The sequence below is a fragment of the Octopus sinensis genome, linkage group LG23, assembly GCF_006345805.1.
Source record: "Octopus sinensis linkage group LG23, ASM634580v1, whole genome shotgun sequence".
Lineage (NCBI taxonomy): Eukaryota > Metazoa > Mollusca > Cephalopoda > Octopoda > Octopodidae > Octopus > Octopus sinensis.
Genome location: NC_043019.1, coordinates 22149782 through 22172583, shown reverse-complemented (window position 1 = coordinate 22172583; position 22802 = coordinate 22149782). Strand labels below are relative to the sequence as shown.

The 22802-nt window shown below is 35.7% G+C and overlaps 1 protein-coding gene across 3 annotated transcripts; it reads left to right on the top strand.

Annotated features, from left to right (window-relative positions):
- The first annotated feature begins 8078 nt into the window (after positions 1 to 8078).
- LOC115223487 (beta-1,3-galactosyl-O-glycosyl-glycoprotein beta-1,6-N-acetylglucosaminyltransferase) lies at positions 8079 to 19772 on the top strand. 3 transcript variants are annotated; one of them, XM_029794096.2, is made up of 4 exons: positions 8079 to 9197; positions 11357 to 11592; positions 15161 to 15243; positions 18995 to 19280. In XM_029794096.2, the coding sequence occupies exons 1-4, from the start codon at positions 8467 to 8469 to the stop codon at positions 19133 to 19135; spliced, it is 1191 nt and encodes a 396-aa protein (XP_029649956.1). In that variant the 5' UTR covers positions 8079 to 8466; the 3' UTR covers positions 19136 to 19280. The 3 variants fall into 3 exon arrangements, with proteins under 3 accessions (XP_029649956.1, XP_029649954.1, XP_029649955.1); XM_029794094.2 differs by lacking the exon at positions 15161 to 15243 and having other exon boundaries at positions 18995 to 19772; XM_029794095.2 differs by lacking the exon at positions 18995 to 19280 and having other exon boundaries at positions 15161 to 15521.
- The last annotated feature ends 3030 nt before the right edge of the window (positions 19773 to 22802 follow it).

Here is a 22802-nt window from a genome sequence, read left to right as displayed (position 1 = left end):
CTCTTCCCCACCTATTGTTTGTACACACAAACGTTCCCCCAGTCTAATCCATATATTTAAGAAAGAGAGAGAGAGAGAGAGAGAGAGAGAGAGAAATAGAAAGATAGAAAGAAAGAGAGAGATAGAAATAGAAAGATAGAAAGAAAGAGAGAGAGAGAGAGAAATAGAAAGATAGAAAGGGAGAGAGAGAGAGAGAAATAGAAAGAGAGAAGAGAATGAGAGAGACACATTCACAGAGACAGAAATACAGAGAGAGTCAATTAGCATGTGAGAAAAAGATAGACAAACATGAGCAAAGCAGAGACAAAGAGAGAGAGAGAGAGAGAGAGAGAGAGAGGAGAGAGAGAGAGAGAGAGACATATTACCTTACAGAATAATTACTCAAGGCCACCAAAAGACCCCCCAAAAAAACAACATTAAAACTACAAACAAAAGATCCAAAAGGCTTATAAAATGAAAGAGAAAAGCTGAAAAAATTAAGCAAAAAAATGTGTCAGACAGACAATGTCCTTAAGAATTAAAGTAAATAAGTTGATAGCGTGACAATTTATCAAGGAGATAAATTAATATATTCTAGGCTGTCTTTAGAAATTGATCAAAAGAACAAATTACATGGTTAGGTATTAACATCACTGTGTAGTGTGCAAATGTATGGTGTACTCTGTGCTATGTACTTCAAACTGGATTTACGTATGGATCAATATAAGCCATGTGTTGTGGCCCAGGGGATCATTTAACTCTGAGAAACCTAAAGCTTGGAGTTAGAAATTACAAAAAAACATATTTACAACAATCAAATAAACAATTTGTAATTTTTTTTTACTTTCTTTCTTGCTATCTTTTTTTTTTTCTTTTTTACTTATTTCAGTCAATAGACTGTGGCCATGCTGGGACACTTTGCTTGAAGAATTTTTAGTTGAATGAATCAATCCCAGTAGTGTTTATTCTGTCGGTCTCTTTCTCCAAACCACCAAGTTATGGGGACATAAACACACCAACACTGGTTGTCAAGTGGTGAGGAGGAAGACAAACACAGACACAAAGGCACACACATACTTATATGCAAATATATACATACATACACACATACCCCACCACACACATACATATATATATATACATACACACACACACACACACACACATATATATATGTGTATATATATGCCGGTGGCACGTAAAAAGCACCCACTACACTCACGGAGTGGTTGGCATTAGGAAGGGCATCCAGCCATAGAAACATTGCCAGATCAGACTGGGCCTGGTGCAGCCTTCTGGCTTTCCAGACCCCAGTTGAACCGTCCAACCCATGCTAGCATGGAAAGCGGACGCTAAATGATGATAATGATGATGATGATGATGATGATGATTGTAACATAGTTACTCATCGTCAGTTATTGTAGGATCAACACTATTTATGACAATACTTGCTTGAACTATAACTGTGTAGTAACAATATAATATATAATGAAGCAGAGTAACAACAACATAACAATCCAACAAACTCTCCACAAAATATACATGAACCAACAAATGATATTCTGACAAGCCACCAAAATGCCACCTTACGACTTCCTGCGATTAACGCCTACTCTGACTCCTATCTCACTCAGACCGCTACTATTTATAGTCGTTCGGTCAGTCTATTCTTGCAAGGGGTGTTGTGACTCTTGCCACAACAATGTATATATATATATATATATATATATATATACACAGGGTTTGGACAAAATAATGGAAACACCTTAAAATTTCAAACAAATTTATTGTAATATGGGGTAGGACCGCCTTTGGCAGTAATTATAGTTTGAATTCCATGAGGTATGGCGTCATACAAAGTTTGAATTGTTTCCAAAGGAATTTTTTATCATTCTTTAGCTAAAACAGTCTCCAGTTCTTGTAGTGGTGATGGTGGAGGATATTGACTCCATACTTGTTTTCTAAAATGCACAATAAATGTTCAATAATATTGATATCTGGGGACTGTGGTGGCCAGATAAGTTGTTCAACTTCACTAGAATGTTCTTCGTGCCATTCAGTAACAACTTTAGCTGTGTGAATTGGTGCATTATCATCCTGAAAGATTGCGTTTCCCTCTGGAAACAGTTCCACAACCATAGGATAAATTTGATCAGATAAAGTGCTTAAAAAGATTTGACTATTAATTCTGCCATGAAGGGAAACCATTGGACTGGTGGATTTCCAAGATATAGCCCCATCCCCACCCCACCGATCATCACAGATCCTCCTCCACACGTATACTCAGCCAGTGGTTGGAAATAAGGTAAAGGAGGACTCTTCCAAGAAAATAACATTATTCCATTGCTCCAAGGACCAATTCTGTAGGTTAGGTTTTTATTCCACTCTAAACGCTTTGCAACATTTGTTTTTGAAAGTAGTGGTTTTCTGATTGCAGCCCTCCCATGAAATCCAGCTTTGTGCAACTTCCGGTGAACAATTTTTGTGGAAACTGGGTTCTTAAATTGGTCATTAAGCTCTGCAGTAATTTTGGGAGCTGTACTTTTGTGATCCTTTCTAACAATTTGCATAAGAGTTCGACAGTCCCTATCTGAAAGTTTTGGTTTACAACTTCCTCCCAATGTTCAACAAGAATTTCAATACCTCGTTGGTAGAAATCACCCGATTTCGACTCGAAAAATTGATCCAACCAAGCTCTCAATTCTGCATCAGTATTGAACGAAACTCTGCGCATAGCATTTGAAAGAGATTGAAAGAGGTGGAAATCCATTGGTGTCAAATCAGGAGAGTACGGCGGTTGTGGCAGCACTTTCCAGTCATGCATTTGAATGGCTTCTTTGGTCGTATTGGTGATATGAGGGCAGGCATTGTCGTGCAGCAGAAGAACTCCATGCTGCCAATTAGGTCTTTCCTCTTGAATAGCGGTGTTGAGTTGCACCTTCTGTCGAACATAGAGTTCTGCATTGACCATTTGGTTCTGTTCAAGCAATTGAACTCTAGAATTCTGAGGCTGAAGGCCCAAGCACCAATATGTAACCAGAACAAGATTAGTTTTCCACCTAGTCATAAGTTTCATAAACTACAAAATATAAATATGTAGCTACATATTAGAAAAGAGGTAATGAAAATTGATTTGTGGAACGATAAGTTAATAATCGCCATCACTAACATTCATGAAGTTGAGAAACGCTTGAAAATTCAAAAACAATCATCGAATTATTTTTATCTCCAACAAAAAATGCATCTTACCAAGGACAGTACCTTTTTAACACTGAAGAAGGGACTTGTATGTCCTGAAATATTGGATACATATAAGACCAAAGATTACCAGGTAACTTACTTTTAGTTTACATAATAATAATAATAATGAAATTATTGTATACAGTGCTCAGGTGCACCTCAACTTGTCAGAAAGTGCATATAAAGTACATGCAATAATGTACAAATGTGTGGAAAGCGAACAATGTATGAGTCAGATACATGCTTGTGTATGTATGGAGGGGAGAAAATCAGATGTAGTGTTGGCGAATCTGAAAGCATGGAAATTTTGAAGGATGCAGTGCTCCGACAGCTAACAACTGATGCCGGCAGTTTGTTCCATGCTTCAGCAACTCTTAGCGTGAAAAAATGTTTCCTGAAGTCATGGGTGATGTGCTGTTTTCTGACTTTGTAAATATGTCCACGGGTGTTAGACGGGTGGAGTTACCTCATCTTAAAATCTATTTGCATTGTTTGGCCTTTTAAATCTTTCAACATTATATATATATATATATATATATATATATATATACATGTGTGTGTGTGTGTGTGTGTGTATGTATATATATATATATAGATATATATGTATGCATATGCCCATGCACACATACACAACCACACATATACACAAATATTAAATGCAGGAACGTGTGAAGCTAAAAGAAGGCATTTGACTACTTGAACGTGTTTATCTTTCCTGTCTGACAGTCAGTAAGTAATTTCCTCGACAGCCTTCCAGCCTATTTACTTGTCTATCTGTCACAATGCTTGTCCACTTGTCTGCGTGCGAATTACTTGCATGTTAGATTGTTGCATGTGTACATGTGTACCTGTGTGCATGCTTCTGAATTTATCGCTAACACTTTACACATTTTTACGTGTGCAAGCTTTGTCAATCTCCCTTTGTTGTTCTCTCTTTCACTGTCTTTTGTGTGCTCGTGTGTGTGCGTATGTGTACATATGTATATATGCATATAGGTATGCATATGTGTGTGTATGTGTACGTGTGTGTGTGTGCGTATGTGTACATATGTATATATGCATATAGGTATGCATATGTGTGTGTATGTATGTATGTATATATATATGTATATATATATATACATATACATACATATACATATATATATGTGTATATGTATATATATATATATATATATATATATATATATATATATATACATATACATACATATACATATATATATATATGTGTATATATATATATATATATAATATATATATACATATATATATATATATATATATATATATAATATATATATATATATATATATATATATATGTATATATGTTGTATGTATTTATGCAAGCATGTTTGACCATGACATGTATTATACATACATTTCAATTGTTATATATCAATTACCTATAGAGCCAGTTGTTCTTTATATTTGTATGGCGCCTTCATGTCTCCAGCACTTCTATTTAGTCACGAGAAAATCTCCAAGAGAGAAGAAAAAGAAAAAGATGATCCCAGGTGTTGCCGTATGAGGGTGGGTTAGGAATGTTAGCATTACACTTCATGAAAGATCTTGTAAGGGCCCCCCAAAAAAAAGCAAAAAAAAAGAGAGAGAAACAAAAACAAGCAAAAATGATTGATTGATGGGATGGGGGAGGGGTGCTGGTGTGGTGTGCAGTGGATTGGAGGAGGAATGTCATTCAGTTTGTCACCTGAATGGTTTCCCAGACCAGGGTAATTCCTCCTGCAATCATGCAGTTACCTGAACAGCAAAAAAAAAATGGGCCAGACCTTTTCCTTGCACTCTTGTGATAAGGAGACACACTGTTGCTCCATGTCCATGTTGGCACATTCGGGTGGTCGAGTCGGTGCCTGTCAGACAGTTGAAAGCATCTGAGCAGGTCTCTGAGGCATTTGCACCCCTGTCTATTCCTATCTCTGCCCACGTAGTCTAGATGCGTGTCCAAAGTAGCATTCCAATCCCCCACTAAAAGTAAAGGATGAGACGTTCCTAAGAATACTTCTAGACATCGAAAGATATCTGGCCGACCTGTTAAAGGCGGTGCATAGACTGATATGAGTCGAAAAGCACACCCATTGCTGCTGTTGACATCCAGGATGACCAGTCTACCCTCCAGGTCTATGAATATTGTCTTTACATCGAGATCCAGATTCTTGCAAAAAAGTACCACTGTGCCACTACCACCCATTTTTGGCAGACAGGGAGAAAAATAAATGTTCAACCATCCACCAAACATGGATTTTAGGGCCAGTGGATTATGGAGTCTGGTCTCACTTATAACTATGATTTCTAACTTGTGTAACTTGTCATTTAAGCGGTACCTTTGTTTCCAAGGAGACCCCAAGCCACGCGCATTCCCACAACCAATCTTGATCATAATCCTAGTGGGTTAAACACAAATGAAAGGAACAGAGAGTTACTTACTGCTCAAAAGTTTTTGCTTTCTCCTCCTTCGGTTTAGTGAGAAAAGAACATCATAATATTTTGGACATTAGCACTTTGTTGGAAGGAAGAGAAAGTATAGTGGAGGTAAGAAAGAAGAACAGTTAGTGAGTGAGAGAGAGAGAGAGAGAGGGAGACTACTGATGAGGAGCTAGGACATGGGTAGGAATGTGGTTCTGTGGAGAAGAAAGTACAAATGGAAGAATGGTGAGTGCAAGATTGTGCAATTGTAAGAGCGTATCTGTACCTGGAAGCAAGCATATAAATACGTAAGAAATAAATGAAATACTTGGGTATGAGTAAGTATTTCATTTATTTCTTTCATATTTATTGCTGATGAGGAGAAAATTCTTATGAATTAACTCAGAAATTAGAACCAATACGATAATAACAGTATTTTAAAGAAATTTTTGCCAGCTTACTTTGAGACGCGTGCTTATAGTGATAGATTATATGGTTATTGACAATTTGTCTATTTTCGGCATATTTGGCATTAGAATTTTTTCTTTTGCCCTTGTTTATAAGTTGTATATATATTTATATATATATATGTAATATTTTGGACTAATGGATATATGTCAATTAGTATGTTGATATGTTGAGTGAAGCACTAGCACGGTTTGGGCTACATGGTATCATCTACAGTTGGGGTATATTTCCGTTGGATCTACTTCAGGAATTCCACAGTATTAGTTGAGATTATAGTGGAGGCACATGGCCTAGTGGTTAGAGCAGTGGACTCGCAGTCAAGGGATCGCAGGTTCGAATCTCAGACCGTGTTTATGAGCGAAACACCTAAGCTCCACGCGGCTCCCACAGAAGGTAATGGCAAACTTCTGCTGACTCTTTCACCACAACTTTCTCTCACTCTTTCCTCCTGCATCTTGCAGCTCACCTGTGATGGACCGGCGTCCCATCCAGGTGGGGAACCTATACGCCAAGGAAACCGGGAAACCAGCCCTTATGAGCCAGGCATGGCTTGAGAAGGAACAAAAAAGTTGAGATAATATTGAAAGATAACAAAATGCCACATGTAATTAAGTAGAAAATAATTGAGAAATCCATACCATATGTTAATGGATTGAATAAATGTAGGCTTTGCTTAGCTGAAAGAGCACAGATCCTGTTCAGATCTAAGATCCCTAACTCTACTGAACTCCAGGTCAGAAATTTTCAGCAGTTGCAAGTATATGAATAAATATATCTTGAAGAACTGGAAAATTCTGCCTATTCCTAATTAACTTGTTGATATCTTTCCAGCCTTATAATTTAAAGTGTAAGGAGGATAACTCTTTTACATTTTTTTCTTTTTACTTTTTATATTTTAGTTTTTGTTTTCTGTTTTTCTTTTTCCATTCTTTTCATGTTTTCTATATGCTGCATTCTCAGTTTTTTTTGTTTTGTTTTTTGCCTTTCTTCTCTTATTCAATTTTTTAGTTCGTTATGATACATGGTTTGTGCCTGATGGATATGTTTGAGATATTTCTCGACATATAAAACTATCTATAGCACTTAAAGACATGTAATGTCCCATAAATAAATTACACACACACACACACACACACACACATGCACACGTGCAAACACACACGCACACACACACACATACACACAGAATCATACACATGTAGGTTCTGTAATATTTGATTTCTTCTTTCACCCCAACTATCTATATTACTCCTGATTAATAACGTTTCCTCCAGATGTAAAATTTGTATTGTTTTAATTCTCTGACTGAATAATTTCCTATAGGAAATTCCTTACATGTCCATCTAACATGTAAAACACTAATTCCTGTTAGAAAATGAAACATGTGTAATGGTGTATAAATAATACCAAAAAATTTTGCAACTTCCTGTTTTGTTATATAAAAACTCTGCAAACTATATTTCCAGAATTTTCAACTCTGATATATAACTCACATCAATACAGCAACAAACTACCTATACATTGTAATCCTAGAATAAGCAGAGGAACTTTAAGAGGAAATAGTTGGAGTTTTATCTTATCTACCTACATGATATACTTTATGTGTAGGTATAATCCCAGTATAAACATGACAAATTGAACAAAACAAATAGAACAGTCAGTTGTGAAATGATTCTCTATGATTGGCAGATGGCTGTAAATCGTACCAATAAATATTATTGATTCCTTTTCCAGTACAAATCACCAATCACAGATGATTAAAAGCATGTAGAAAGGATGGGAACTTCTGCTAACTTCCATAAAAACATTATTTATCTATTTCTTATCAATTCCTTACGTCAGATTACAATAAAATAAAATAAATGTAAAAGAAAAGAATAAATAAAAAAGTGAAGAAAAAGAAAAGGAAATGATAATCTTTAACATATTTTTAAAAGCTGGAACACTTTGCAAATATAATTCTCTTTCCTAATCTGCACAAAAAAAAAAAACAGTGGGATATTTTATTTTTGCTTAGTTTGCTTTTGGTAGTATACATGATTTTTGCTGTAAGGATAAGAAATGTTAATTTCTCATAGTTATGACACATTTAAATTTAATTGCTCCATGGCTGTCCTCAGTTCATTGGCTGTTGTTGGATTTGTACTGTAAATTCTCTCTTTTAAGTATTCCCATAATGAAAAGTCTAACAGTGTGAAGCCCAGTGAATACAAAGAGTATTCTGCTGTACATTTTTGTCTGATTCACCAGATTCTTCTTCAAAAAATAGAGAAGAGAAAATACAATACATGAAGTATAGATGAAAATTGGAATAATTCCTTAAAAAAATATCAGTGAACAAACTATAAAAAAAATGAACTTTTGGAGAAAAGTGTCTTCAATAAGAAAATCTTATTCAACACTTGTAATTTTATTCATCCTTATGATGATAATAATAATGTTTACTAGCAGGAAAAGAAAGTCAATATCAATGTTAAAATCAGAATTTGTAAGGAAAGCTTTGATGACACTTTCAAATCGCAAAGTTGATTCTTTTAACTGTGCCAAGATTTTTGATAATGATTTCCAAACATCACCTGAATTAAAGGAGCAAGCAAAGAAATATCCACATCCTGCACAAGACTTGTTGAAGCTGTCAAAAAACTGTTCAAGGTTGATAACTGAAAGAGGATACTTCACGAACAGTATGACAATAGAAGAGGAATCTTTCCCAATTGCCTATGGAATATTCTTTCATCATCAAGTCACACAAATGGAGCAACTTCTAAGAGCAATATACCGCCCACAGAACATATATGTCATCCATCTGGACCAAAAAGCTGCCATTTCTGACTACCATGTCGCCAAATCAATTGCCGAATGCTTCCCAAATGTGTTTCTAAGCAGTAAAAGATTTGCTATAAAGTGGGGTGATTTTAGCCTTGTTGAAGCAGATCTGGTAGTGATGAGAGATTTGTTGCGCTTTTCATCATGGCGTTATTACATTAATCTTTGTGGAATGGATTTCCCTTTAAAAACTAATCTTCAGATAGTCAGGTTTCTTCGAGGACTTAATGGAAAAAATATTGTCGAACTTGACTTCAGGTATGAATCAAATTGCTTTTTCTTAATTTACTTTCAATCAAATTTATTTGCTTTCCTACTGTTTAAAATTTAATTTTTGAAAATATCTAAATTTCACATTTAATAATTTGTGAAAATATCTAAATTTCACATTTAATAATTTGTGAAAATATCTAAATTTCACATTTAATAATTTGATAATTTCTTATTTATTTGCTTTCCTACTGTTTAAAATTTAATTTTTGAAAATATCTAAATTTCACATTTAATAATTTGATAATTTCTTATTTATTTGCTTTCCTACTGTTTAAAATTTAATTTTTGAAAATATCTAAATTTCACATTTAATAATTTGTGAAAATATCTAAATTTCACATTTAATAATTTGATAATTTCTTATTTATTTGCTTTCCTACTGTTTAAAATTTAATTTTTGAAAATATCTAAATTTCACATTTAATAATTTGATAATTTCTTATTTATTTGCTATCCTACTGTTTAAAATTTATTATTTGAAAACATCTAAATTTCACATTCAATAATTTGATAATTCCTTATTTCTTTTTCTTCACGTTTGTGACATTTTAATACATACAATACATACAATATATAATTAATTTGAAGAATGATTTCACTAATGGCGTCGTTTGTTTGCAGTCCATTGCAAGAACGCATTCAGATTTTTGACATGTTATGCAATCTTTGTAAATAAAGTGTTCATTCACACAGTGTCATTTATTTCCAGTTTTCCATATAAACATTGTCCAGGCTGTTTGTCATTCAGTAGACTTATTACTTCACTTGGAAATAGGTAGATGGGTTAGTCATAGTTAGGGCATTTGGACATACTCTCCCTAAATATAGATGATGATGAATGTGATGATGATGATGATGATGATGATGAGGATGAGGATGATGAGGATGAGGATGATGATGAGGATGATGATGATGATGATGTAGATGATGTAGCAGCAGCAGTAGTAGTAGTAGTAAAATCCCTAGCTGGCAACTAGAAAAGGAAGGCTGTCCTCTCAACCAATCCACCGCTGTGGGTACTGCTGGATGATGGACTCTGGTGATGCCCTGATACCTCATAACAAGTATTTTTGGTCCTTTATCACAAACAACTGTTACGTGGTAGCACGGCGTGCTAGAAATAGCAGCCATATCTTTGGAGGTGACATGCACTGAATGCACTTGAAAAAACCTGTCTACACACATTGAACTAAAAAGGTTTTTGTTTTTCAAATTTACATATGCTTTACTGCTGCAACATTGTAAGCTTTCTATCAGACATTAATTTTGTCATCCACACACACACATACATACATACATACATACATATATATATATATATATATGTATATATGTAGCAGAGACCTACAATAATTTCTAAGACCATAAAAGGCCAACTTGGTTTTTATAATTATTTATGTTATATAATATTATGTTAAATTATATTCATAGTATTTAATGTAATATTGCAATATAAATAAATTATTGGGTTGTCAATAGTATATCTTGAAAGGTTGGCCTTTTTTGCTTCATTGGTCAGTGGTGTTGCAGAGACTGTAACTTAACCCCATCTACCATACCTGGCCTGTTCCCAGAAGCAAGTGTCTAGCCCTAAGTATACTTACCACCTCTTCATTCGTAAATATAATACAAAGGAAAAACAAATTAATATGTTTGTAGCATACATAGAGTAACAGGGAAAGCCTGATACCGGTGAAGTACAATTGTACACATCTGCCTTAGGATCACCCAATTTGGATTTTCTGTGGAGGTTTAATCCTTTAGCTGATGTAAAATGCTCACAAGGCTGCAGGGGTTTATTGCTATAATGGGCATGGTTTGTGCAGAGCCAGTCCTACTCTTTCATGCTTCAAAATTATTTGTTCCGGTACAGCAAGTATCATGAGCCCAGGAGGTCATCAGGTTGTAGGACCTGCATGGAGTTAATTTCTCTCAGATGAACAACTAAAGAGCTGAAGGGTTTCATCTGCCTTGGATCTTTTGGGACCCTGTGAATAACCTTCAAGAGACCAACATTAATATAAAAAAAAACCAGTCATTGAGGGTTCTTGGAACACACATGTTTCCTTCCTGACAGGTGAGTATGTTACCATTTATACAATAGATTGACTGTTAAAATGCATTCTCTTCTCTCTTTTCTGCAGACGTTGGATACACAGATGGAGGAAAGCATTAAAACAGAAACCAGTACCACACAATATCACGTTAGCTAAAGGGTCACACTATGTTGCAGTAACTCGAGACTTTATAAACTATACAGTCAATAACCGAATTGCTCAGGATTTAATAAATTGGCTAAGAAACACAACTATTCCAGATGAATCTGTATACCCCACCATTTTTTATAATACACATATTGGATCACCACATCCTTATAATAGTAAGTTAAATTTTTAAACTGTATTTGTTATGGTGAAATAGTCCATATACAGCTAAGACCATTTACAGCTAAGTCCATATACAACTAAGCCCATATACAGCTAAGTGTTATCTGTATATGGACTGTTCTGAGTTCAACTCTCACTGAAGTCAACTTTGCCTTTTATCCCTGTGAGTTTGATAAAATCAACTAGCAATCAAATAGTGTGCTGAATTTGACCAATGTACCCTTCCTTTAAATGCATAACTTTATGTCAATGATAGGATTTCAATAAAAACTACATACAGTAGTAATTCAACTTAGGTCCCAACTACTAAAAGTGAGTGAGCGAATGAGAGGAAATGTTGGAGTAGTGGACAGAATGCTTTGCAGCATTTGTTCCAGATCTCTGCATTACAAATTCAAATTCTACAGCAGTCAGCTTTGCCTTTCATTCTTTAGGAATTGGTAAATAATCCAGTACTAGTTGGGTATTAGGTTCTTCCTTTTTTTTTCTCCTTCTTTCTCTCTGGAAGAATTTGGTTGTGTTTATGCATCTTAATCCTTAAGGATTATGATGTTGTTTTCTCTTAGTTTTACTTTGAAATCCCTAAAGTGACATCTAAATTTCTTTGTCTACTCTCCAATTTTTGCCCTCTACAGAAAACTTGTTGAAATGCAGGTAAGTTTATCTATTTAGTGGTTCAGCAAAAGAGACCAATAGAATAAGAACCAGGCTTGAAAAAAAAATAAAACACTGAGATCCATTCATTTAACTAAAAATTCTTCAAGACAGTGCCCCAGCATGGCAACGGTCTAATTACTGAAATAAGTAAAAGGTAAAAGGTGTCTGAATTAGGAATTTTAAATGAAAACTTTATTCTTTAATTCTTTGGCCAAATTTTCTCTAACTACTTCAAAGAATGATTTTATTCATATTTTAGCATAAATATATTTAGTGGATAGCTGCTGCAATAAATGGCCAATCTATTCCTTTATAGCTAGGCACATGTATGGCTGTTTGGTTAAAAAGCTTGCTTTACAACCACATGGTTTCTGATTCAGTCACATGGTGCAACACCTTGAGCAAGTTTCTTCTACTATACTTCCGGACCAACCAATGTCTTATGACTAAATTTAGTAAGCAGAAACTGTGTGGGATCCCATCATATATGAATGTGTGTATGTGTTTATTATCCCAGAGTTTGACAAGTTCAAGAAGAAGCTATGTCTGATGAGTCTCGGAGTGGAAAAATATTTAATCTGTAATTATTAGTTGGCAAAACAGTGTGTAAATTTTGTCAGACTCAATGATAATGGATTATATATATACTGTTTCTTTCCTTGCTTTTTCTGTGTCCCTTTCTGTAGAAGAGCGTAGGCTCGAAACGTAAAAGACTTTTTCTATTCCTGAACGTTATACTAATACATCTGTTTTTGTACACCACCTGTCTCCGTCTTTTGTTTTTTTCGTAAACTTTCCCTATATATATATGTATGAACTACTTTTCAAAACTATAAAGCCATCTGTTTTTTAAAGTTATTTAGAAATTTAGCTCTGTATTTAAGTGGACTAAGGGGCATAATATATTGTAAATGAGCATTTCATGAATACATTGAAATGAAAACCTTGTATCTTTATTATCACATTACAACATCTGATTTTCTAATTTTCCCTAGGTTATCAACACTTCAAAACTATAAAGCCACTAATATATTTTCATTTCTTTACAAATTGTTGCAGAAAATATTCAGCTCAACCGAAATCTCCATGGTTTAGATTACATTTCCAGTATGCCTAAAGCTACAAAGCTTTCCAAAATTGAGCTAGAGAAGATTCTTGCACTGAAAGTGGAAGGAATGGGTAACTAGAAGATTGCCAAGAAGATTCAGTGAAGCAGTATACCAGTAGACAATTTTGTGAAAGATCTTGACAGCTACAAGAAAGGGATGAAAGGACCATTGTTAGAGCTGTGAAGAAGTCATGCTGCTCTTCTGTTTCCAAAATAAAGGCATCGGCAGAAGTAGGAACCTTGACATCCACCATAAGAAGAGTGATTTTGAACAATGGTTTCCACCGGAAGAAGCAGCTAGGACGTCTGCTATTGTCCCCTTCACACAAAACTGTTAGACTGGTATTTGCTTGGCAGCATCAGACATGGGATAGTGAATAGACCAGAGTTGTGTTCCCTGATGAGAAGAAATGGAAGTTGGATGGCCCCAACGGTTATAAGTATTACTGGGCAGATAAATGTCTACAAATTTCTGTTTATTCCAAGTGACTGAACAGCAAAAGAGGTCTTATTGGGGAGCAATATCTACCAATGGGAAGCTGCCACTTGCCATCATGGATGGCCGTTTCAATGCTGCATCATACATCGGTATGTTGGACAAGGCAGCGAGCTGGCAGAAATGTTAGCACGCCAGGCGAAATGCTAAGCGGCATTTCGTCTGCCGCTACGTTCTGAGTTCAAATTCTGCCGAGGTCGACTTTGCCTTTCATCCTTTCGGGGGTCGATTAAATAAGTACCAGGTGCGTACAGGGGTCGATATAATCAACTTAATCCGTTTGTCTGTCCTTGTTTGTCCCCTCTGTGTGTAGCCCCTTGTGGGTAGTAAAGAAATAGGTATGTTGGACAGGGCTCACATTGAGTCAGAAGGAAGAAAGCTCCATGACAAAATCTTTATATTTCAACAGGACAGTGTCCCTATTCATAAAGCAAAGGCAACTTTGGATTTCCTCCATGCAACAGGGTTTGAAGTCAACAAGAAGTTCCAACCTTAATCCTACAGAGAATCCCTGAGAATATCTCACAAATGTTGGGTACAGGGAAGGCAAGCAGTAGTCATCTGTTGATGAACTTAAAACAGCCGTAAAGAAGGCCTGGGAAGAGCTTCCACTTGTTCTGCAGCAGAAATTGATTGAGAGCATGAAATCATGTGTCTTTGAAGTAATTCAGAAAGGTGGTGGTCAAACGCACAATTATTGATGTATTGCATGAGAATATCATTGAAATATATCATAATTTCCTTGTTTTGCATCATTTTTGCAACATTATTCAACCTGGCAATACAGTTTTGAACAAGGGGTTTCTGGTTCTGTGTTTTATTATCCAATTTATTTTGGGATTTCAAATGCCTTCTTCTATTCCATTTCCTATCTTGAGGTGAGTTTCATGAATTTGGGGAGTATAGTTCACCAGAAAAAACAGTGTTTTGGCTTTATAGTTTTGAAGAGCAGTTTACATACATACATACATACATACATGCACAAACAAACAAACACACACACAAACACCATAGTTTATATATATATATATATATATATATATGTACAACAATAACAACAGCGAAAAATGCCTTCGGAATGAGAACCCAGGTTCGAAATTTCCCCAAGATACCTGAAGAAGGCTGGAGGGTATATCAGCCGAAACATTGTGTTAACAACAAACAAGATGCGGACAAATATCCGTTGAATGTAACTAATGTAAATAATGTACATAATTCCTCATCTCTTAAATATAGAACTGTTTCATGTATTGATTTATCTTATTTCTCCTGATCTGTGTATCTCTTTAATTTCTTCCAGGTACACATTCTCACCTTTACAAATTAGCAAAATATGTTGCCTGGAAGGGTGAAAAGCCATGTTCCGGATCTTATAAACACAGTGTATGCATTTTGGGGCTTGAAGATTTTAAACATGTTATATTAAAAGAGCATCTTTTCGTGAATAAATTCGAGAGAAACTTAGCATATGCTTGCATGGAAGAATGGCATTTTAATAAAACATGTGATGAATATTTGAATCTAGCCAATGACATGCGTACCCAGGGTAATGGATGGGGGTGGTGAAAAAATGGGGTTACAGGAAACAATGCAATGTTTCTCAACCACTCAGCTGTCTAAAATTTTGTTATTATTTAATAAATTTTACAAATTTTGTTAAAGATTTAAAATTCTTTTTAAAAGAGACCAGTTTCTACTATTAACCATATGACACAAAATTGAAGTACTATTTACGTTAACGGTGCCATGGAGAGAAGGGAGCACAGAAATATTCAAGATTCAATGCAGGGTAGGGCATGAGCTAAAAGAAGGTTAGGAGCTACTTGGTATGGATCACTAGCTGGCAACATTCAGACAATAGGACCAAATCCCTAATTGCATGGATCAGATGTGAAATTGTTAACAATACAGCCATGCAAGTTAGGCATGGCTGTGTGGTTCCAGGTTCAGTCGTACTGTTTGGAATCTTGGACAAATCTCTTCTACTATAACCTCAGACCAACCAAAGCCTTGTGAGTGAATTTGGCGGATGGAAATGTGTGTGTGTGTGTGTGTGTGTGTGTGTGTGTGTGTGTGTGTATGTCTGTGTCTGTCCTGTGTTTGTTCGCCACCACTGCTTGACAAGTAGTATTGGTGTGCTTAAGCTCCTGTAACTTAATGGTTTGGCTAAGGAGACCAATAGAATAAATTCTAGGCTTTTAAAAAAGTACTGGGGTTAATTTATATGACTAAAATTCTTCAAGGCAATGCCCTACCATTGCCACAGTCTTATGACTGAAACTAGTAAAAAAGATCCTTGCCTCAATGTGACTTTCCAAAGCCAAAGAATAATTATTGTATACAATTTCTCATTTTCTATCAATTATCATGTATTTTAAAAATCTTTTTTCATCCCTGCAAGGGTCAACTGAAAAGTTCATAGGCTGACAAAGATACTCTCATGGAACATGACCAAATTAGGCCTATTTTCAACATAGTCTTCCTTGCAGTCCATACACTTCTTTCATCGGTGTTGCAGGGCTTCGATCCCATTGGTGAAGAAGCTTTCTTCCTGCTGGTCAGAAAAGTCATCAATTGCAGACATGACATCATCATCACTGCAACAATGGTTCCCAGCCAATCATTTTTTTTTATATTGGGGAACAGATGATAGTCAGATGGGGCCAAATTAGAACAGGGAGGATGATCAACTAGTTCAAAGCCACAGACATGCACAGCAGCCGTTGAAACCAAGGACTTGTGTGCTGAAGAATTGTCCTGGTGAAACAAGACCCCTTTAGTCAGTTTTCCTGGGTATTTAGTCTTGATAGCCTTTCATAACTGCCTCAGAAAGTTGGCATAGTACTCTTCATTGATAGTGTGGCCCTTTAGAAATAATTCAATAAATACAATGCCTTTTGCATCCCAAAAACTGGGGCCATCACCTTGCCTGCAGATAAAATGGTCTTGGCTTTCATTGGAGCAGGTAAGGAGGGATTGCCTTTGTGTCTGGCTCAAAGTGATGAAGCCATTGGCTGAGGAAACATTCAAGGAAACCAGCTGGATCTACCTCAAGCAATGTCAGATTTTCCCCTAATATGATCAGCCTGGTGCACTTTTGATCGGGTGTCAGGAGACGTGGCATCCACCAAGCAGAAACTTTCATGCCAAGTTCATTGTGCAGAATATTCTCAACTCTCACACAAGATATACAAACATTGGCTCTTTGATTTATAGTTAATTGCCTATCATTCATCACTGTGTGGTGAATATGATCAATATTTTCCTTGGTGGTAGTAATTGCAGGACATCTAGACCTTGGGTCATCTTTAAGACCCCCTTTTGCTCTCCTAAATTCAGCTGCTCACTTTTGCACTGTTGATAAAGCTGGGGTGTCTTCTAATGTAGCAACCACGTCAGCATCAATGTCCTTGGGGACTAAACCCTTTTTCTGCAGATACTTGATAACACCGTGGTGCCAAATTTTCCCCATTTTCAAGAGAAATCACAACTAGTTACTTTTGAAGCCTTCTTTGAACAGTGAGATGTCAGTTTACCTGGAAAGAAACAATGCAGTTATTAATAAGAAAGGGGTTAAAATTAATGAATGCAAGATTTCACAGTTCTAGTATCACTCCTTCATAGTCAGCCTATGAACTTTTCAGCCCATCCTTATGGGACCCATAAGGTAACAACCTAGGTTTCATGGCACATTAAGTGACTGGTATCATGATATTTCCCCTAAATGGGATGCTGATCAGTTACAAGGTTCAAGGCATGTAATTCTAAAGGGAGGTGACAAATCAATTATATCAGCCCCAGTGGCAAGCTGGCAGAAACATTAGCATGCCGGGCGAAATGTGTTGCCGTATTTCGTCTGCCGTTACATTCCGAGTTCAAATTCCGCCGAGGTCAGCTTTGCCTTTCATCCTTCTGGGGTTGATAAATTAAGTACCAGTTACGCACTGGGGTCGATGTAATTGACTTAATCCATTTGTCTCCTCTGTGTTTAGCCCCTTGTGGGTAGTAAAGAAATATATATCAGCCCCAGTATTGGACTGGTACTTCATTTTATTGACCCCGAAATTATGAAAGGCAAATTTGATCTTGGTGGGATTTGAATTCAGAAGATAGAGAGCCAGAAAAAGTGCCACCAAGCATTTCATTAAATATGCTAACCATTCCGCCAGCTTGCCATCTATTACACTGTGTAACAAAATATTAAGTTTTCTTGTCTTTGGTAAGTAAGTGTTATTTTCTATTTACTTCTATCTAGAAATCAAAGGAAATGACTGCCATTCCCTTCAAATTTTGCTTTTGTGACCTGGACATTAATGTTTTGAAACCGACTTATTTTCCATTACATTTCGGATGCATTCAGTGCTGAGTTGCTGAAGCAGAAATATTGTTATAGCAAATATTCTGCTCAATACTACAGATTTTCTTGTCATTTACTTGACCTTAATCACTTGAGCATGTGGCTGACAATATGTGCACCTCTGATCACGAGCAGGAGTAATGGAGGAGCATCTTAGCCATGTATTGAGAAAGATTCTTTGAGGTTTGAATAAATGTAACAAAAACAAAATTTGAAGGAAATATCAGCCATTTTTCATACTTTCTAGGGGTAAGCAAATAGGAAATAACAGTGGCTACCCAAGGACAAAAATCATGTTACACAGGCGCAGGAGTGGCTGTGTGGTAAGTAGCTTGTTTACCAACCACATGGTTCCAGGTTCAGTCCCACTGCGTGGCACCTTGGGCAAGTGTCTTCTACTATAGTCTCGGGCCGACCAAAGCCTTGTGAGTGGATTTGGTATGCGGAAACTGAAAGAAGCCCGTCGTATATATGTATATATATATGTGTGTGTGTGTTTGTGCGTCTGTGTTTGTCTCCGTAGCATTGCTTGACAACCGATGCTGGTGTGTTTATGTCCCCGTAACTTAGCGGTTCGGCAAAAGAGACCGATAGAATAAGTACTGGGCTTACAAAAGAATAAGTCCCGGGGTCGAGTTGCTCGATTAAAGGTGGTGCTCCAGCATGGCTGCAGTCAAATGACTGAAACAAGTAAAAGAGTAAAAGAGAGTAGTGTTATTCCATGCATTGATGTATCTTATTTCTTCTGATATGATTATATCTTTCAATTTATTCCAGGTTCATATTCTCAGATTTACAAACTGGCAAAATATGTTGTTTGGCAGGATACAAAAAATAAAAACGAAAGTATATGTTACGGATCTTTTAGACGCAGTGTATGTGCTTTTGGACTTCAAGACCTCAAACGAATTACTTTAGAAAAACATCTGTTTGCCAACAAATTCTATAGAAACTTACCATATGCCTGCTTGGAAGAATGGCATTTTAATAAAACACATGATGAATATTTGAGTCTGGTCAACAACGTGCCCCCACAGAGTGACTGGTGGAAAAGGATTGAAAGAATGGGATTACAGGAAACAACGTAATGATTAAATCCCATCAGTCATATTAGTAATTTAAACACCCACCAGCATCACCATCATTACCAATACACCACCACCACCATCATCAGTATTGTTATCAGTGCTTGCACATCTATTTTTCCATGCTTGTATGGGTCAAATGAAATTTGTTGAGACAGATTTATGGTAGGAAGATCTTCCTGTTACCATTAACATCATCATCATCGTCTTTAACGTTCTATGCTTGCATAGATCAGGTGGAATTCATTGAAGCAGGTTTTTCTATGGCTGGATGTTATTCTTGTGGCCAACACTCACCTGTTTCAAAGCATGACATGATACATTTTCAGGGAACAACATCACTTGGCATGTATGATGGTGATGCTTGTTAATAATTATTGCTTATAATCCATGATGTCAAGATAAGGGGACACACATACACACACACAAATCTTTATATATAAAACTGAAATTGTGTGTGTGAGTGTCTGTCTACTCCGATTTAGATTCCTAACTACTTCCACATTTTGCGGTGCAGTTTAACCAAAAGCGGGTATCTTATAGTCGTGATTCATATCAAGCCCATCTGGGTATTAGCGCACGTCTACAATGAGTCTACGATTTAAAAAAAAATTTACCATCATTTTTACGCATTTTTAGCTCGGTTTATATAAGGGAAGTAACTCTCTAAAAATGCTTATATAGTTATTTCCCTTACAAATCCGAGCAACGCCGGGCGATACTGCTAGTATATATATATATGTATGTATTATATATGTACATATGTGTGTGTATATATATATGCATACATGTATGTATATATTTATATGTGTATATAAATACACACATATGTGGGTGGGCTGAAAAAGTTCATTGGCTGACTATGAAGGAGTGATGCTAGAACTTTGAAATCTTGCAGGCATTAATTTTAACCCCTTCTTATTAATAACTACTTTGTTTCTTTGCCTTAATGTGCCCATTTTTTTTTTTTATGCCATCAAATGTGATCACTTGATGGAGTGGTTTCAAATGTTTTTACATTTTCTGAAAATTTAAAAGGTCATATTTCAATTTATTAAAATTCTGATTAAACAAAAAATAATTGAAAAACGAAGAGAAATGTTGTTTTTTTTTTTCACTGTGTTTACTTTACAGAAGGTACACTTTTACAGCCTACACCGGTAAAATTCAAAAGGTCACTTTCAAATTTGCTTTTTGTTTTGCTTAGAATGCATTAATTCCTTCAATGTCATTTAGAGAGCAATTATAATAAATCTGACTAAAAACTTATTTTTTAACTGCATCATAATACTAAAGGAAACATCAGTGCACATCATACATGAATGATATTTTTCCCCAGGATTTCACAGCCCATTATGGTATAAATATTCATACAAGCATGCACTCACACTTTTGTTTCATGTGTTTTTCCATGCTAGTAAGGGTTGGGCAATATTCAAATATTTATTTTTCTTCTGTATGTGTGTGTATGAGAGATTAAAAAGAAAGTGATAGACAGACAAGTAGCCAGATAGATAGACAGATTAACATATAAATAGACAGACAGACATTATATATATATATATATATATATTATATATATATATATAATATATATATATATATATATATATGTAGGGAGAATTCATGAAAAAAACAAAAGACGAAGACAGGTGGTGTAGAAAACAAACAGATGTATTAGTATAATGCTCAGGAATTGAAAAAAGTCTTTTATGTTTTGAGCCTATGCTCTTCCACAGAAAGAAACAAGGAGAGAAAAAAATGTGTGTAGTGGCTACCAATCTATCATGGCGAATATATATATATATATAATCATCATCATCGTTTAATGTCCACTTTCCATGAAGACTGGTACATCCTCAAAATGTTTCTTTTACTTAACAGTTTGTAATACTGCATATTTTTATTGTTATGATGACCTACGTGTTTCTGCTGGTTGTATATGCAACCAGGCATAATTATTTGCGCAGCTTTGTTCAGTGTCTTTCAACCAGATTGGCTCAAAGAGGACTGAATTCGCTTATTTTTTAGTGGTTAGGATTCAGAGGGAAGTGGGCGGGGAGAGGCTATTTTGAATCTGAAATCTGATATGGTTGTAGATTCTAGTGTTCACCTCGGCTCCACACCAGTTTTCTGGTTGAAGTTGGAATACTATCTAATTAGGTCAAATTGTATTTTATCATATTAGCAGGTTTATTTCTTATAATGTAGATGGTTCTTAATATGCTTAGTTGCAAATAATTAGTTCTTATAAAATATATTTTAGGGTGGTGCATTTCCATGTCAAGTTATTAGTAATTGCAAAATTTCCGTAGCTGTGGTATTTATTATGTGCGATAGGAGAAAGAAAAAAAAGAACATATACTAGGTTTGTTGTGATGAGGATTTATCTTTGTATCTCTATCTTTTTCCTCTATCATGTTGTTATAGTATTTCTCGTTTAATTTAAATATCTCTTCATTAGCCGACAGTCTAGATAAGTGGTTGGAAATATTTTTGACCATGGATTGAGTTATTCACTTGAGGTGATTACCACTGAAGTTTGTGTATTTAAGGTTGTCATTAGGCTTGTGGTATGGTTTGAATAAGCGTCACAAAGTGACTCTAATTGCAGGTAGATACAGGTAAATTCAACAAAATATAAAATTATTAAAATTTTGTTCAAACATCGCTATAGAAAATGGGTTATTAGTTAACATTCAATTGCTCAGATCTAGTGCAACATTGAAGAAGTTGACTATGGTATGTTTGTCCTCTATAGAGACAGATAGCCCCCTGCCTTTGAAGAACTTGAATAATTTTTTGTTCTTGAGTTCCTTCACTAGTGTGTGTAGTTTCCCAAGGTGTTGGTTCCTCCTCAGAGGGAATTTGCAGAATTTGATGTCCTTATCTATACTCCAAAGATCATCCTTGAATCTAACCAGTTCCAGATTTGACAGTGAGTATTTCTGACTAGATGCTGCATTTCCTCATCAATTGTAATGTTGTTTATCCTTTCTTCTTCTCAGTTGAGATAGTATGCTTGCCACTGTATACAATGTATAAAGGAACTGGTTTTCCCTCTCTCTCTTTCGGAGAGGCACAAGCACCTACACGCACATATACACACACGGCAGTAACTTCCACCTACCGAATTCAATCACAAAGCTCCGGTCGGCTCGGGGCTATAGTGGAAGACACCTACCCAGAGTGCCACGCAGTGGGACTGGAGATTTTTTATAGATTCCTTTTTGGTCATTGTGGCCATAACAATATGCTATATGATAATCCAGAAAGTTAGATAGACAAACAGACAGACAGACAAATGGACAGAAAGATAAACAGATAAATAGACAGACAGATTGATAAATAGACAGATAGATTTGCTGCCTTGAAATGAGAGACTTAAATCATTTTTCTAAGTATTCTATAAACTCTTTATCACTGAGTCTAAACTGCTTCACAGATCTTGAAACTCCAGTTTCTGACTGGAAATCTTCACAGATCTCAAAACTCAAGTT